General features: G+C 50.3%; 2 protein-coding genes across 6 annotated transcripts in view; one reads left to right on the top strand and one right to left on the bottom strand.

Moving 5' to 3' along the window:
• LOC309960099 (cytochrome P450 4F3-like) overlaps positions 1–18,714 on the top strand; it is a gene marked incomplete at both ends in the record, with an annotated part of 69,565 nt that overhangs the window by 27,250 nt on the left and 23,601 nt on the right. The gene's annotated exons all lie outside the window — the stretch shown is intronic.
• On the bottom strand, positions 531–15,295 carry LOC309960074 (cytochrome P450 4F2-like). 5 transcript variants are annotated; one of them, XM_082836662.1, is made up of 13 exons: positions 15,235–15,290; positions 14,621–14,850; positions 12,609–12,753; positions 9,804–9,857; positions 9,583–9,710; positions 6,690–6,811; positions 5,632–5,902; positions 4,386–4,452; positions 4,074–4,203; positions 1,591–1,724; positions 1,429–1,493; positions 1,192–1,274; positions 531–785 (listed from the first exon to the last, which is right to left on the bottom strand). In XM_082836662.1, exons 2-13 carry the CDS (start codon positions 14,816–14,818, stop codon positions 608–610), a joined length of 1,575 nt encoding a protein of 524 aa, XP_082692788.1. In that variant the 5' UTR covers positions 14,819–14,850; positions 15,235–15,290; the 3' UTR covers positions 531–607. The 5 variants fall into 5 exon arrangements, with proteins under 5 accessions (XP_082692788.1, XP_082692790.1, XP_082692789.1 ...); XM_082836664.1 differs by having other exon boundaries at positions 14,621–14,819; positions 15,235–15,289; XM_082836663.1 differs by having other exon boundaries at positions 14,621–14,885; positions 15,235–15,268.

Below are 18,714 nucleotides of genomic sequence, written 5' to 3'. Positions count from 1 at the left end.
CAGTTACCTTCAACGGCAGGTTTCCACACGTCCCAAAACTTAAATATAACTTTTATAACTTTAAAACATTTTAAATCTGAGAAAGTGATGCAAAAAGTAGGGAAGAAATGAACCCTTATTGAGTACTGATGCTTACCAGATACTGAGTCAGTCATTTTGCTAATGCTTGCTTATAAATCTCCACAACCCGCAATAAGGTGGCTACTATTATGTAATGAAGGCACTGAGGCTTAGAGAGAGACTTGATTTTCCCCAAGCCAAGCAGCTAGTAAATAAATGGCAGACTGGGATGGTGACCACTATAGGAGGGAGTGGTGGATCCAGCGTCATCTGAACCTGACGGCATCTAGCTCTCTGCTCCACCTTCCCTAAAGAGTATCCTTGACCTTGTGATCCAAGATGGAGCTCAAGCTACCACATCAATATCCACCCCCTCCCCACCCCCTTCCCCAGGTTCATAGCCTCTCAGACCCGCCTGGATCCCCCCAGGCCCCAAGCCCCCCTCTCAGTGAGACTGGGGCAGACATGGCAGCACAGTTTTATTCCCAGGAATCTGCAAAGTGAGGTGTCTAGGGTCAGGGTGGATCGCAGGCCAGACGGTGGTGGGTCACTGCTGACTTGCACTCAGCGGCTCCACACGCAACCAAAGTCCGCCCTCCGCGCGCATGATCAGCTCCGGCTTCCTGCGTGGCTCCTCCTTGTCCGGCAGCACACGGAAGCGCAGCAGAGTGAGCGCCAGGACCACCTTCATCTCTGTCATGGCGAATGACTGCCCAATGCAGTTCCTGTGGGCGAGAGCGGGAGCTCTGACTGCGCCCGGAACCCTCATCCGGGCCCCACCGTACCGGGTATCTGGCCCACAACCCCCATCCCCACCAACAGGGATGGAGAAGGAGGCTAACCGTGCCTGGAACCCCCACGTGGGTTTACATATCCCCAGAGCTTAGCCCACACTCCAAGTCCTGAACTCAGATCAGCAGACAGGGGAACAGGGCTCTCAACACACCTCGGACCCCGCCTCGGGCCCACCACCATTCCCCAGACCCTTACCCATAATGTCCAATGGAGCGGAGGGAAACTCTGACCATCTTAAATTTTCCCTCTTCCTGGCCCCCAAAATCAAGGCTGGAATTTCAGTCCCAGACCCCTGCGCCCACCACTCCATTCCCACCTCAGATGCCCCGTCCTCACCTGGGCCCCGCGGAGAAGGGAATAAAAGCCAGAGGTGACCTCCCCTTGATGTTTTCTGGGTCAAAGCGGAAAGGGTCATAGACCTGGGGGCAAGGCAAGACAGGGCTGCTTGGCAGATGTTTGTATAATGGGGGGAGGTGATGTCTGATTTACTAAGCCAGAACCCTGTGCCCTCCTCTAGGGCCCCCGAGGGGAGTGGGCTAGGATGAGGGAGGTGGGGGGTAGGGGAGGCAGCACCTCAGGGTCTGGCCACACCGATGGGTTGTGATGGGTCCCGAAAATACTGATGAGGCAGATAACACCTGTGGGAGAGGAGGGACCAGTCAGAACTAGGTCCACGCCACCTGATTGGGCCCCTCTTTCTGACCAGGAACCTCCTCCCCTAGTCATCGTGGGCACCTTTGGGGATGACCCGTCCATCTGGGAGCACAGTGTCCTGGGTACAGCGGCGGGAGATGACTGTGACTGGAGGGTGCAACCGCAGACTCTCCTTGATGCACATGGTCAGGAAGGGCAACTGGGCCAGATCGTCCCTAAGGAATCCCCATGACAATTATCCAGGGAGCAAAAACAGAGACATCGCCTCCCCCAACCCCAGCCCTCCTGCTGTCCCATGAGATCCTCTCTCCCTATAACAAAATTGCAGATGGATCAAATATCTCCAAACACATTAAGTTGTATACATTAGATAGGTACAGTTTTTTCTTTGTCCATCATACCTCAATAAAATGGTTCTTAGAAAGAAAGAAAGAAAAGCAATATCACAGAAGAACCAGACAAAATTTAGTGAGATATTTTTAGAAGTTTTTCTAAGCAAAACATCGAAAAGCCAACCATAAAAACGTTTACAAATTCTTATAAAAATAAAATATTCTTTACGGCAAGATAGCAAAATCAAAAGGCAAACGAGTAAGAAACAAAAGATCGGATTCACTGTTGACTCTTATTTATTACAGCACTAGAGATACTAGCTAATGCAATTAGACAGAGGAAAAAGGAGAGCAATGCCATTTGAAATGTGGGGTAAATATGTCATTTTCGGCAGATAATGCTTTTATACTTAGAAAACGAGAGAATTCACTGGAAAGCTTTTATAAGCATCGAAGATAAGATTCAGTAAGGGGACTGAATTCTTTTTCTTTAATTCCCTTCATTTTGTGTGGTGTTTTAAATTCTTAATAGTTGATACAGTTAACTAGTTCAAAATTGGAAAACTACAAAACACCACTCCCATGGCCCAACAGCCCTCATTTCCCCTCCTCACAGTTTGCCTAGTGATTATTTTATATGTATCCTTCCAGAGGTACTTTTTTGCATTAAAAAAAAATATATAGTAGCATACTATGTACTATACACACTGCTTTGTATCTTTTTCATGTAACAGCATAACAATCTCTTCTTGTACATCTCTTGGGCCCAGTGTCCAAAACAGGGCCTTTCCTACTCTGGAGCTATAAAATAATTTCCCATGGTTTCCTCTAGAGCCTTTAAGACTCCTTTAGTTTTTATTTTAAATATTTGATTCATGTAGATGTTATTTTCTTATGACATAAGAGCAGGTTGAATTCACTTTTTTCCAGGCAGCTCTCCAGTTGTTCCAAGGTTTTATTAAATGATCTTTATTTTTCCTATTGATATGGGACTCCATATTTAGCATTTACTACGTTCACTGCACAAGAAATTTATATCCATAAATTATTAGTTTTTGTATTAGAAAGAATAGATGATGAAAGAAATGATGATGATGATATAAAATATCTGGATTAAAATTAACAAGAAATGTGAATGTATTCCAAATGAACTTATAAATATTTCTCAATACAGAGAGACTAGATGATTCACCATAGCAACCAGAGTATCTAAGGGTTAATTTAGCAAAAGCTGCATAAGATCTCTATACTAAAATTTTAAACTCTATTAAAAACCTAAAGATTATTTGAATATACAAAAATGGGTATTCATTCCACACTCTGGGATAGTGTGTGTTAATATTATGATGTAATCTGTTTTCCACAAGCCAATCATATGTTCATTTAAACCTCCTCCCTCACTCATTTCTCTCTCTCTGTCTCTCTTTCTCTGTCTCTTTCTCCCCTTCCCCACATCACTTCATTTTTGCCCGGCTGTCTCTTTGACCTAACTGCATCTCAAATGCATCCAGATATCTACTGATCATCTTTCAGGGTCTCAGCTGAGGCACCTTTTTCCACCCTCGACTTTGCCTCTCTTACTCTAAACGCCAGCACTGCCCATGTACACTGGGAGTGTCCTGACCTGGGGCTATTCCTCACCAGGCTGGGAGCTCCTGGAAGGCAAAGACTGGGTCTGGGTCCTTCCTGAGTCTCCAGGACACAGAATGGGGCTGGAAAGAGTTGGAAATGGCATAGAATTGGGGATAGAAGGCAGTTTGGCAGTGTTTCCTAAATGGGAACTGCATGGATGAAGATGCATTTGTTCCTGGACAGGAGTTGAATGACTTTAGTCCTCAGGTATTCCCTGTGAATCCTGGACTAAATAATATGAAGAATTAGGGGACAGGAGATCAGAAAACACTCAGGAATGAAGATGTTTGAAAACATGTGATTCAGAGAGAAAAGTAAGGGAGTGGAGAGGAAGTTCACTTACTGAATATGTGCTAAGTGGCATCATCAGCCCTCACACATTGTTGCTAATTCTCTCAGAAATCCAGGTCTTTCTGTCCCAAGAGCCTGCAAACTTTCCCCTGTTATACATACTGGGTACTAGACCCTGCCTCCAGGATCTTCTCCTATTCCCACTAAGCAATAATGACAGAATCAACAAAAAGATTTCCCATCTTCCCCAGCCAGGGTGCAAGGCCAATGTGAGGGGCTCAGAAAAAGACCAGGAGGACTTGCACTCACCATTCAATCTCCTTAGGCTCACGGTCCCTCAGGAGTTCTTGCACCTCCTGCCGGCAGCGCTCCTGGTATTCTGGGTGCTTTGCAAGGTTGTACAGGACCCAGGAGAGGCCGCTGGCTGTGGTATCATGGCCTGAGGGGGCATCAGAAAAGCTTGGGTCTCTGAGCTACTTCAGCACCAGAAGGCGGACAGCACCCTCACAGTAAGGCCCATGGGGAGGATGGGGAGTGATGGGGTGATCTAGGTCCACTCGCCAAGTTCCTTGGTGGGGGAGAGACCCTTTCCCGTCTGTAGTCTCACACTGGGACCCTCACCCTCAAACATGAAGGTGTCAGCTTCAGCTCGGATATCTTCGTCTGATAATCCCTTCCCATCTTCATCCTGGAGAGAAAGCAAGATCTCCAGAATCACTGAGGGCCCCTGAGCCTAAACTGAGACAATCTCAACCTCCATTATCCATCCAGAAACCCAAGCCCACCCTGAACTCCTAGACCTCGTTTGCTTGCTATCACACGAGGACCCACCCCACAGGCCTCCTCTTGACCTCTTTGCCTCCTGTATTGTCCCTGGTGAAAGGAATCAATGATCTATAAATATTTTCATGTCTCTACATGATGCAACCTGGGTTACAGGATGATTGAGTGGCAACTTGACTTGGAAGCTATAGCTTGAGCATGGCCCCAAAGCCATTTGCTCATATGTTAGGATAGTAAATCCAGGGATTCCTTATCTCTCCTGGGAATAAGGAATGGGTTATAAACCTGTAGAATCTATAGCCTATGCCTTCTCTCCCACGAGGATTTGTTTAAGTTCAACAACAATCTCTTCTCTTCCCTTCTCTTCTCTTCTCTCCTCTTCCCTCCCCTCCCCTCCCCTTCCTCCCCTCCCCTCCCCTTCCTCCCCTCCCCTCCCCTTCCTCCCCTCCCCTCCCCTTCCTCCCCTCCCCTCCCCTTCCTCCCCTCCCCTCCCCTTCCTCCCCTCCCCTCCCATCCCCTCCCCTCCTGTTCCCTTTCCTTCTCTCTCTCTCTCTCTCTCTCTCTCTCTCTCTCTCTCTCTCTCTCCCCCTCTCCTTCCCCCCCGTAGGGAAGAAGGGGCATGATGTCCTGTATAAGTTCTAAAGTTCAAAATCTGGAGGTACTTATCCTGCAATGCAAGCATGGCTGCATGTATAGGTAAAACATCATGGAGCCCTCAGAGAAATTTAGGAATGGGGAACCATAGCTACAATTCTACTCTGGCTACTGTTCCTGCTATAAGCCATAAATGGGCTGCTCTGATCCAGAGTTTTGTACATATACATACATGTATATATACAGTCTGCCTCCGTGGTAGACTAACTTATTAGCTTGTAAGTAGAGTAAAATCTCAGGACTTCACTGTTTCAGACTCAGCCATCCCCTGCAGGGGGATTCCACACACTCATCTCTAAAACTTATCCCTGACCCATCCCTCCCTCAAGCACCTCACATGGCTCCCCAGTACTCTCTGCATCCCGTCCAAGCTCTTTGATCAAATCGAGGTCCATTCTCATACTTCTGCTCAGATACCAGAGGAGCCTACCTTGGTCAGCAGGAGCACATCAATGAAGTCCAAGGTCTTGGACTTAGCCTTGGCCTTGAGGAAGTCATCAATACCCTGACTGGGGAGGGTACGCCGCCGCTCCTGGATGACAACATCTGTGAAGTTGTGAACCAGGCGGCAGGCCCTGCGGAAGCACCGCCCGTCGGGGGTGAGGTAGTACAGGAGGTCTATGTTCAGGAAGATCTGCTGGTGCCGCTTTGCCACTAGGGCACTGAGCTCCAAGATGGCAGCGATATATTCACTGGGCTTCCTGCAGGATGAGAGCATGAAGGAAGCCAACAACATAAAACACCTGAAACCCAGAAGCCGAGAGCCACCTCCCTTCAGGAAACTGAGTCTCCAAGAACAGATGGCCCACAGACACAGTGTGGGGTGGAGCCAGGACATGAGACTCTCCAGACTCTTCTCTCCTATATCCCATCTCTGTGAGCTGCCTCCATGCCCCAGGCACCCAGAGCACAGCTTAGATATCATGCTTCTCCCCTCTGTCTCTCAGCCAGTACCTGCCCCTTCTTGTTCCCCATACTGTCCACACGGCTCAGAACTTATCCTCTGCTAGCTGGTCAATGGACCAGCCCTTCCCTATTCTCCTTACATCCAGTGTCAACAACATTCAGTGTCTACATGACAGTTGGTCTTCTATTGAGTCAGATGTCCAAGCTCAAATTTAACCAAGACCTTCATCTGCTCAAACACATTCCTTGGCTCCCAGGAAACTTCAGATAAAGTTCATATCCTCTATGTCTGACTTCAGAATGTCCTTAAGACATAACCCTGCCCACTCCTCCAAACTTATTTCCAAGGTGTCTCCTCACTGTTGCACACACTTTGCTCATCCTACCCTCCTGGCCTTTATCAAACAGTTCTACCTACCTGAAAGGATAGCTCCTTTGCTTTCCCTTTCCCTGTCCTTCAATGTCCAGCTCTGACCCACCTCCTCCAGGAAGGCCCTTCTGATTTTCCTGGTCAGTCCTCCCTCCCCCATCTACTCCCTTGGGTCTATGGCTCATGTTCCCAGGCCCTGGGCTGAGACTCACTCCTGGCAATTGCTGTCGAAACTGAAGACACATTTCTGCAGACTGTCCAGGGTCATGAGGCTGATGTGTTCAAACATGTCCAGATGGGTGTGGCCCTCTGTGACCAGGTGCTGCCACTTGGCCTGGACAAAGAAGGGGACAGAGCTGTGGCTGGGAACTGACTCCTCTGACCCCTCCCTAACCCCTAACCACCAAGATGCACTCCCCCAGATTCTGACTCCTGGGCCCAGGCACACAACCCCAGGGAGGACCAGACCTGGGTAGGTGTGAAAGCTGTTCCTATTAGGGCATGAAGTGACCATGGCTAAAAGTCAGGAGATCTGGGTGTTTAAATCCTGGCTCCGCCCGCTATACTCTTTGTACCCTTGGTCAACTTATTGCATAAAGTAAGTCCTCAACAAATGTTGGCTTCCATCATCTTCATTGTTATACGTTGATTAGGAAAATGTCCCCTATGTTGAGAGAGGTAGTCCTCCATGGGTCCTGAGTACCCCTGCACATTTTTGCTGGGTATGCCAAAAAATTGCAAGACTCTGATGTTCTTTACCTGGGCTATTTCTCAGAGTTGTGTTTGTAGCAAACAACCTTGAGGAGTGAGGTCATGTTGAAACCTTGTAACCCAGATTGAGACTTGAACCCATGGTCTTTTTTTTTTTTTTTTTTTTGAACCCATGGTCTTTTAACTGAAATCACACGCTTGGTCTCAGGACTTAATGAAGCTCAGGTTCTCGATGTCTCATTGCAGAAAGAATTCAGTGAGAGACAAAGTGATCGGTAAGAAGAGGATTTATTTAGGGAGAAACACATTCCACAGAGTGTGGGCCATCTCAGAAGGCAAGAGGCCTTGGGAGAAACACACTCCACAGACAGAGTGTGAGCCATCTCAGAAGGTGAGAGCGGCCCCAGGGTATGGGGTTGTCAGTTTTTATAGGGGTGGGTCATTTCATAGGCTAATGAGTGGGAGGAGTATTCCAGCTATTTGGGGGAAGGGGTGGGGATTTCCAGAAATTGGGCTACTGCTCACTTTTTGACCTTTATGGTCAGGCTTTGAACTGTCATGGCACTTGTGGGTGTGTCATTTAGCGAGCTGATGTGTTACAATGCACGTATATTGAGGCTCAAGGTCTAGTGGAAGTCAACTCGTCCGCCATCTTGGATCTATTTGGTTCTAATCCGTTTATGTCATGTCCTCTGGCTATGTCATTCATTTAAAGGTTGTGCCCTGCCCCCTTCCCTCCTGTTTCAATGTCTCCCCCTGGACAAATACCAGGCTTGCTTTTCATTGCTGTAAAAGTCATAGAGTCTCTAAACCTAGGGTTCCTTACCTTGTAATACAACATACTATACAAGCAGGCATCTATTGAAGCCCACCAGTGTCATCCTCAGGGTATTTGGTGACTTGGAAGAAGAATGCAAACCAACAAGAAGCACAGGCTGCTTTCTGTGCCCAAAGTAATACATTGTCCTTTGTCTCTAACCCAGGAGTCTCAGGACTTCTGGCAGACTCCACAAAAGAGTAACAAGCTCCCTTGTCAGCTTGCAGGTATGGAAAAATCTGAGGCGCTTCACAAAATCCTTACGTCCACTACTCCATTCCCATGTATATATCCAAACCTTTTGCAATGTATTTTTTCAGTAACTTCTATTAGGAGGTGCAGCCTACTTCACCATTCTTCGATTCTGAGCTGGCCTTGGACTTGTTTTGGCCAATAGACTATGGTGAAAATAATGAGGTGATCATCCCAAACCTAGACCCCGCGGGCACTGCAGCTTCCTCTCAGTCTTTTCAAACCCTGCCTCTGCCATTTGAACCAGCCTGAGATGTCTTCTGAAGGGAGAGGATCACATGAAAGGAAGTCTAGTTGCCCTAGCTGAGGTCATCCTAGGTCAGCTTGCAGCCAACCAAGCTCCAAACATGTGAGAGGACTGACCCCAGATCAGCAACGCTTCGTATCTGTATGGTCAGGCCGCCCAAGATAGTTGTCCTCTTGTTCTCTGTACATCCCTTGCTTGACCAGTCCTTGTTTCACCTACACCCTATTCACGTGGCTGACCTTCCCTCTTAATCATAGAGCCTAATCAGTAACTGCCTAAATACTCGCCCCCAGCCCCAGATAGTCATTGTTCTAATATTTAGATCAAAGCATCTCCACCATGATAGCTCATCAAAGGGGTAGTGAGGGGTATGCTCCTCTGCTGGTTTCCTTGGTAACTTATGAGCCAACCTGTTGTCAATTCCCCTACAACTGGTAACCTCTCACCCATCCACCCCCATAGGAAGACTGCTGCCATGTCCTTCCCGCTGTGGGCTGCACATGGTGGGGTGTCACCCCAGGACCTTGCTTCAGACGTGTAAGATGCCCCCGTCCATTAAACCACTGATGTCTCTGTTACTGACTCCAGCTCTTTCTCCAGTCTTGAGGCTGCAGGCCTGTGGGGTGCAGCCCAACACTATCTAACCCACAGCTGATTATAGATACGTGAGTGACCCCATCCACATTCAGAGGAACCAGCCACCTGACTCACAGACTTGCTGTCCATACTAAACCCTTATTGTTTTGAAGTGATTTGTGACTCAGGAATAACTACTACATGATATTCATCGTTATCATCAAACGTGCCTCAAGATTCCATGGTTTCTGTGAAGGTAAAATAGAAACTATGACCTTCTCAGCACCTACTACGTGCCAGGGACATGGCTCCGTTATGCTATCTCTACCACCCTGCAAAGCAGGGATCACATTATACTCATTTTATAGCCAAGGAAATGGAGACTCAGAAGGAAAGAACAATGGCCCAAGCCATGCAGAAGAGCCAGAATTACAGACAAGATGTGTCTGAGTCCCCGTTGTCCCCAAGACTCCAGCTGGGACCCTGAGTTCAAGATACTCACATGCATGATGTCTGCACTTTTGGTGAAAATCTTCATATAGGGCTTCAGGATGTTGAAGTGGAAGGCGGGTGTCAGCATGCGACGGTGGCTGCTCCATTTGTCACCGGCACTCAGCAGGAGCCCGTCCCCTAGCCGAGGCAGCCATGGGGAGTGGGCAAGGACGGCACCTTCCCCCGGGCCCCCAAGGGTGTCCCCAACCCCCTTCACTCACAGTTACTCACCCAGCCAGGGCTTCAGAAAGTCGTAGAAGTGCACGTCCTTGGGTGCGACGGTGGCTGACATGAATGAGGACCGTCAGGGGCCAGGAAGAAGGGGAGGGGAGGGATTTTGGTGGGGAGTGGAGGCTCCCAGCCAGGAACCTGCGTTCCTCCTCCAAGCCCAGCATAGCAGGAATGGGGCCAAGAGCACAGGAAACTGGGAGGAGGGGGGAAGGGAGGGTGGAACAGACCAGGCTGCAGCACAGAATACGGTCAAGACAGAGCCCATAGACACAACTCTTTATGCTTAGACACACCCCAACATGACACAACATACCCCAACATGACTTGACATGGCCCCTTATAAACACCAAAGCATAGCCCAGCACTTTACAAGACGCCTTTACAGGGACCTAGGACGTTACATCTGCCCCAGCACTCTGACCTCTCCTGAGACATCTGACAGGGCCCCAACATGCACGACACAACCTGACATGACAAAACGTGCTCTGCCATGGACCCGAAGACAATCTGACATGACCTCAGTGTGCCCCAGACAGGACCTAATACACTTATATCACAGACCTGAAACAGGCAAGACCAAGACATACTCTAAGACCTGCATCAGACACGACTCACATAAGGTCTCAGGCATTTCTCAGAGTGACCCTGATTCCCAGACCTCAGACAAACTTCAAATGTGGCCCAGACGTGACCAGCAGGAGAACCAGACAATCTCTAATGGCATCTCACATAAGAATCAGAGACTCCAAGATGTCTCAGATGTCCTTGGCCACAGCTGAGCCCCAGACATGACTGAGACCATTTCCATTTGAGCTCAGGTATAAACATACACAAGGTGTCACCAGGTATAACATACCCCAGCTGTAACCAGAATCCAGGTAGAAATATACGTGACCAGATGTGGCTATACAGCAGACATTGCACAGACATGACCTCAGGTCAGGCAGGTGGGAGTCCGGGTGAGAGGGAGGCAGCAGCATCTCTGCCACAGCCCCTTCTGTCTGCACCTTGGTCATCTACCCACCTGGAGGCAACACAGAGACCATGGCAGTGGGCAAGCTGTGGCCAGGGAGGTGTCTACCTGGAGCAAAGAGCACAGGCTTGGTGCAGGTGGGGTGGAAGATGTGGGTGACCACATGCCAGGGTCCAACACACCAACGGCACACATCCCATAGGCGCTGGCCTGGCCCTGTGTGTACAGACCTTCCTCCGAGCTCTGAATCTGGACAGGCACAAAAATGACCCAATTCACACTCTTCCAGGCTGCCAGAGGGAAGGACTTGCAAGGAAGGGATCCAGACCTGAACCTATGAATCACCTCCAGCAGCCGCTCGTCTGTCCTCAGCCTCCTCCTGGGCTCCTTCCCCACACTCTCCATACATGACAATTGGGGTCCCTCAGGTGCAAGGATAGAAAGGGTTTTTCCCTGTTTGGATCCCAAATACCACGTTCACCTGACTTCTCTTCCATCCTCATATTCCAGGTACGGAAACTGAGGCTCTGAGTGATGAAGTCACTTGCCAACAGTCTCCCAGACACTAAGCCTGAGACTCCAGCCCAGGTCTGTCTGAATCCAGGGCCTGACTTCTTAACCATCCAGCTGCTCTGAGCCCCAAAACAATAGCTCAGAGGACCCTATGCTTCTCAGGGCACTCAGTGTCTCAGGGACACAGAGATTGGTCCCATGACCCAGGCAAGGGAAATTAAAGGGAATCCTGTATCTTTCCCTGGAAATGTTGTGAATGAGGTCACTTTTCCATGGGGGTTGAGTTTCTGGCATTCATCTCTACCATGATGAGAGTGAAGCCATCACAGATGAACACAGAACTGAAAGACGAAGACAGATTTCTGATGACATTGTTTAAGACCTGGATCCAGCTGGGCCTGAAGACACCCTCCTTGGACTTTACTATCAATTGATTCGCTTTCTTTCCTTAGAACATACAGGGTTGCATTTCCACCACTAACAGCTGAAAGAGACTTCAGCAGCCAGAGAGAGCTAGGGATCTTCCCAGAGTCACTGAGCATCCTGGTGTTTCAACCAAGGTCTCTGTCAGTTGCTGCCTGTTCATTCCTCTGCTTGCCAGGTCTCTCTGGGGATGGGAGGAACAGGGGACAAGAGGAGGGAGACAGGGTGCGGTGGAGTCTCCTCAGGGAGATTCCTGGGGACTGGAGAAGGAGAGCACTGAACTAGAAGTGGTCGAGCTGCAGGTTAGAGTCAAAGAAACTGACCCACCAGAGAGGTGGATGTCATGGAAATAGCAGCCCAGATCTTCCACCCGCCACGAGTCTTCATTGCTCTGGGCCTGGGGATGGGTGGGACTGAGGGCAGGCCTGGCAGGGGGCCTGGGATGCTATGGATTTCCACTGCACCACTTTACCCTCTGCTTTAAAAAATGTCTGCTCATCGATCCAGACACAGTTCCAGCAACTCCTCCTCCAGGAAGCCTTCCGGGATGCCCCAGCAGAAAACCTTGGTTCTCCTCTGGGTTGCCACAGCCCATCTCCCTCTGGCCAATTCCTGACCACACCAAGTCAGGGATCTCTCTGTCCAGACTTTTGTCCTCAAGATTGGGGGTGTCCTTCACCCAGAACACCAGGGTTGGGGTGCAGACGGCAGTGACAGGAGGAAGGAGGCAGTGAGATGGGGGCTGGTGAGTACTTGAAGGAAAGAGGAAGATGGCTGAGAGAGAAGAGGGGAGAAAGGGCCGGGGTCCTGTAGGGGCCACATTGAAGCTTGGCAGGGAGGAGCTGGAAGCCCTCAGATGTGTCATAGCACCACCACCACAAGCTCTGCATGGGTACCTGAGGCATTGGCGACATTCCGGATCAAGTCAGGATGGCAGAAAATGACCAGGGGGGTGATAGGGCCCATCCAGATCATGTATCCCTGGGGGTAGTTGGCCACCAGCTGAGTTAAGCCCCTCAAGCCCTGCTCCGTGGGGGGGTACTGCAAGGAAGGTAAGGGCCATCAATTCCCAGAAGGAACCGCTGCAGTGGACAGTGTGTGGGATTCTGCACAGATGGAGGGAATCCCTGCTTCCTCCTGTTCCTTCTCTCTGAGGGCAGGAGGGTCCTGGGGGCCTCTTCATGTCCCCAGAGTGTATCCCAGGGCACAGGGAGAAGACACGCTGTCTGCCCACAGGGAGGGTGACCTTGGCTTGAGAAGACAAATTTTTCTTGTCCTGGGAGTGGTCCCAGCCCCAGGGGCGACCACAGGAGGACATCCCCAGTGGTGAGGTTTGTGGGTAGCAGGGTGGCCTCAGGACTTGTGGACTGGGTTTTGGTCCCACATCCTTTCATATTCTGGCTGGTCCACATGGCCTCTGGTTCTTTGCATGGTAAAGGGTCTGCAGACCTGGGACCTTCCAGCCCTGGCCAACCCCAGGGACGGTCGTGAATTCTGCCCATCAATCAATATAGCAATTCTGCCCTCTGAACCCCCTCTGCTGGCCATACTCTACGCAGAGTGCATCCTGCGCGTCTATTTCTCTGCAAGCTATGGACATGCCTTTCAATTGTGCCATTTACAAATGAAGAAACTGAGGCCATATGCCCCCAAAGGGGAAGAAGTGTGGGTTGCCTCCTGGTGAAGCATCCTCTCCCCAGGATGCCCCACTCAAACCTGACAAATACCCCCAGGTGCTCTAGACAAGTGAACATAAGTCATTTGCACCTTTGTGACTTGCTCCTGTCTCCCCAAGGACCTTGAGGTGAGGATTCAAAGCACTAGATGAGATTGGTCCGGAGAGGGAGAGTGACTCAGCCAAGGTCACACAGCAAAAGGGGCTGGAGGAAGGAAAAGTGACCAAGACCGACCCCTTACAGACAAGCCCTTGGAGGGGAAGGCAGAACTACAGCAACTTTGTAACATTCCTGCTGCTTCCAGGATGTCCTGAAACCATTCCAAGACCTAGAATCTCAGCACTGTGAATCTCACCTTCACGGTGAACTTCGGAATGCCCCGTTCTGAACTTTGCCTTAATGAACAGTGATTGCAGCAAGTCCCGCCCCAAGTTGTAGTTCTCCTCCCAGGCAGGAAAGGAAAGCTGTCTGGGAGATAGGAGGAGGACACCCATCCCTTTGACCTTGACTGAGGGGGGTGATGGCAAGTTCCTCACCTTGGTCATCAAACATTTATTTTGCATGCCTACTGTATGCCAGTCCTGGACTGGGCACTGTAGTGTCTGCTCCCCGGAACTATCATCAAATTGGAAAGATGGTTAACAAGTAATTGGACAATTAACTGTTTAATTAATCATGAGTGGGGCCAAGTCAAAGGTCAAAGTCTGGGGCACAAGGTAGGCAGGCATGGAGGATGCGGAAGTGTAAGAAGGCTTCTGAAAGAGGAAGTGAGTGGCCAACTTTATCCAGGTTGGTCAAGGCGCCCATTGGGACATCTTGGCGGGAGCAGGGGGAAGGGAGTAAGATTAGAAGGAGGGGTCCTGGATAGGGGAGGGGGTGGGTAGCTGTGCACCTGTAGGTGGGAATGGGGAGGTGATAGCTATTTCCTGTGGGGAAGATGTAGCCCAGAATAAGACACAAGGAAGTGGGCCACATGCAGAGCAGACCCTGGACAGCGCACCTCATGTGTGGAAGACAGGCAGGAAATGGACCCCAAGGCAGGCTAGGGATAGAAGGACAGGACGTGAGGAAGGTCTCGATGGCAGAGCAGAGGAATGAAGGAGTGAGGAAAAAGGGGGCTTCTCATCCTCCCTGGCTTCTCTGCTGTCCTAGAGCCCCTGAGCCCCGTTCCTGACCTTGCAGGAAGTCCACCCACCCTGATGCTCTGGACTCATCCTGCTGTCCACACTCACCAGGCCCAGGTGACCCAAGAACCAGTTGCGTTTTGGGGGCTGCGGGAAACATTGAAGGCGGCGAGAGTTGTTGTAGGAGGTGTAGGTCCAGGCCAGGACGCGGGCCAGTAGCCAGGAGGTCCCGACCAGCAGCAGGAGTAGCCATGGGGAGGCTGTCACCGGCCCGAGTCCCAGCCAGGACAGGCTCAGCTGCAGCATCCTGTAGGGCAGACGCGGTGGAGGGTGAGCTCCTGAGGATGAAGGAACGGGGGCCGATGATGGTGAGCTGTGAGGCAGAGACACATAGAGGGACAGGAACGAGGGAGTGAGGGGCAGGGATGGTGAGTGCTGGGGGCAGGGCAAGAAGGGCTCAGAGAAGGCAGACAAGGTCTGGGAGAGGGGAGGAAGACCCAGTGAAATCAAGGGGAAGACAGAGACAGAGACAGACACAGAGACAAAGAGAGAGAGAGAGACAGACAGACAGACAGACACACACACACACACACACACAGAAAGTGTGTGTGTTAGTTACCCATTGGTATCCACTCATCTCCCAGGCCAGCTCATTCCCTTGAGCAGTGGCCTTCCCCACCCCGGGGCCAGGACCCCCAGGCCTTAGACCCCCAGCCTGGCACCTTCTGTCAGGAGTGCCTTGTCCCACACAACTTCCTCTCCCCTCCTCTGGGGAAGGCTTTGGCTGACCCCTGACCTAGAGGAAGCTTCCAGGGGCCGGGCGAAGCCAGCCAATCCCTGCAGCCTGCTTACCTCCTCCCCACCTGGCAGCTGCCCAAATAGAAGGTGGAGGGAAGGGGTTACAGTGTTGTTGAGAGAAGCCTGTGAACCAGCTCAGGATCACACGGTGTGGACACTGGATCCTCAGGGCTCAGCACCTCCTACATGGGCAAGTTGGGGTGTGGGCAAAGGTGACTCTGGACCCCAAGTTCACAGCCAGCCCTGCCCTTCCTAGGCCAGGGTGCAGCAGGTAAAAGCATGAACATTCAGGTGCCAGGTGAGCAGGGCAAACATCTCTGGGGCTCCTCTCCATGCGTGGGCCAGGAGGGTGTCTGCACCATTTCTTGTCATAGAATCAGGAAGCTCAGAGACGTGAAGCCTCTGGCCTCCGGGGCACGCAGCCTGGCAGGAGTTCAAGTCCTGCCTCCAGGCAGCCCAAGGCCTGAGTGGAGACATGATTGCTGGGACCAAGAACAGAGAACCCAGCCTGGCCGGGGGTTACCTGCATCAGATTCAGGGGATAAAGTGTCCTCAGCTAGAAGAGGGCACCTGGAGGCACAAGGGGTAAGGCTGCAAGGGGCTGAGAGAGAACAGGGTCTAGGCAGGGGAGGGCAGGGCTGGGAGATCCTGAGTGGGCATCCTCACTGTGACTGTGGGCTGTGCCGACCTCCTCTGGGCTGTCTTCCTATCTGGGAAATGGGTTGCTAGATGAGAGCCTGAGAGGGGGATCAAGGAGGGTTCTGCAGGAAGATGGTAGGGATCAACAGCTCCCAGAAAGATGGAATGAAGGAAAAGTGCTGGCAAGTAGTACTTGTGTTACTCTGTGCAGTACGCCACGTAAAGTATCCCTAGTCTGTGAAGAGAACTATATGCAAAGAGTGCCTACTCTGGGCTGGACACCTCAGAAAGCACTGCTCAGTGTGTCAGCTACTCCACATAAACTGTGCCTACTATTTTTCAGGTGCTCTACATAAAGCATACCTACTGTGTGCCAGGTACTCTATGTAAAGTACACCGACTGTGTGCTGCGTGCTCTATGTAAATATGCTTACTGTGTGTCAGGTGCTTACATAATGTGTACCTACTATACATCCCAGGATTCGACGTGAGGTCTCTAAAACAAGCATGCAGGCGGCCTGCTGGCTGGCATTTCATCTTCCCTTCCTGGGCTGTTGGAAAGGATCAAGTTCTGGATCAGCAGAACTGAGTTCAAATCCAAGCTCTGCTACCTGAGGGTTATGTGACGGGCTAGTCACTTGCCCTCTCTAAGCCTCATGTCCTCTTCTGTAAATGGAGAGATGGATTTCTATCTCTCAGGTAGTTCACTCCTCAACAACAAACTGTACTTGAACACCTACTCTGTATCAGGCAGAGTGCTTGGACCCAGGACGTTGGAGGAACAAGACAGACAAGGTCTCTGGATTGAGGTGCTCATGTGTGATGGGGGAAGCCATCAGGAAATAAGACAGGGTCAGATAGTGGCAGTAATGAAGGAAATTAACAGCCTGAGACAGAATAGAAAGGGACCAAGGGGACTGTTTTGGACAGGGCAATCAGGGAAGGCCTCCCTGAGAAGGTGGCCTTGTGACTGAGTCCAAGCTTGTACTGCTCCACACAAAAAAGTTTAATGAATTGAGAGATGAGCTCTTGGGGTAAGGAATGGTGACCTTATTTGTAAAGTCAGCAGACCAAGAAGTTGGTGGACTAGGGTCCCAAAGAACCATCTTACCTGAGTTAGAATTCAGGCTTCTTTTATACTAAAAGTGGGGTGAAGGTCTGTGTGACTGGTTGCTGGAATTCTTTGTTCTTGCAGCTCTCCAGGAGGTCCAGTCACATTGCTCCTGTAATCCTCCAACAAGACAAACATTATTCTTTGTGCCACAACTTTTTATCTTATATGAATGAAAAGTGTTATACCTTTAAAGGTCAGGCCTGGGAAGCAGAGCCTTGAGAAAGGGCTATCACGTATAGCTCAGGCAACATTCTTTTATGAAGGTGCAGGGCCAGCATGACCAAGCACAGGCAACAGAGCATAGAGGTTATATAGAGATAATGGAGTAGATCCAATATGGAGTTAGGTTTGTTCTTCTCTGTTACAACCTTTGAGCAGAAACCCGAATGACGTGGAGAATTGGGTAGCGAGTGAATAAAGCTCACCCCACCTCCCTCCCCCCAAGCCTGGCTAGCACTGGAAAGACCCAGCACAAAGTGGGGCAAACAAATGGACTTTAAAAATGTGTGATTCTTGCTTCCTTCCTCAAAGGCGATGAATTAAACAGAGAAAGTGGGGCAGTTTCCCTCCTTGTCTATCCATGGGGGAAGCAGGAAATACCCGTGCTGGAGACCACATTGATGGTGAAGTCTGGCCAGACCTCAGGCAGGAAGCAGTTGCTGTATTTCACTTACCATAATAAAGATCAGGAAATCTCACCAGCCCCTGAAGACACATTGAGCCAGATCTGTAAGCTGGGGCTGCCAACGTTTTGGCAGAGGTACCAGGAAAACGGATGAGCTGGTTTTGGAAAAAATAAGGCACTAGGAAAACTTCAGGAAAGTCTGGAAGACCTATGATAGTTGCCCTAAATGGGACCTATTGGGTGATGCCAGTTCCGAAAAGTAGCCTGACCACCCCCTCCACTGAGAAGTGAGGGGACTGTGATGGGGCTCAAAAGAGAACATCCCTGTGGAGGGCAAAGGAGGGTTCTCATCCAAAAACCAATGGAAGGAGGCCCCAAGAACATCACTCCAAAGGAGAGAAAAAGTCTGAAAGGGGAGAGACAGAATTTTGCTCCCCATTCAGGGGTCTGCTTAGTCAGTGGGCAAAGGGACAGGCCAGGTGCACAGGAGGTTCATGAATCCCCATCTGCGGGGACATTGTGGAGCTGACACTGACCCAGGTTGAGAAAAGGGGCTACAGCAATGTGACCGAATCCAAACTTGTACTGCTTGCCACAGAATAAGACAATAAATCGAGAGACGAGGTGCTGGGACAAGGAAAAGACTTTATTCTGAAACCCAGCAGACCAAGGAGGTGGTGGACTAGTGTCCCAAAGAACCATCATACTGGAGTTAGAATTCAGGCTTCCTTTATACTGAAAGGGAGGGGGTGTGGCTGGTTGTTGCAGACTTCTTGGTGCTAGCCAGATCCCCGGAATGGATGGTATAATCCTTTGTTCTAGCAACTGTCCCTGTAGGTCTGGTCACAATGTTTCTGCAAACCACCGACAAGGCCAATGTTATTTTATGTCCTGCAACTCTTTACCTCTGTATGAATGAAAAGTGTTACACACTTAAAAGTCAACCCTGGGAGGTAGAGCCTTGAGAAAGGGGTATCGTGGATATTTCAGGCTACAGGCAACATTCGTTTACAAAGGTGCAGAGCC

This window comes from Leucopleurus acutus (assembly GCF_964270905.1).
Source record: "Leucopleurus acutus genome assembly, chromosome: 3".
NCBI lineage: Eukaryota > Metazoa > Chordata > Mammalia > Artiodactyla > Delphinidae > Leucopleurus > Leucopleurus acutus.
This window is presented reverse-complemented; position numbering and strand designations above follow the sequence as displayed.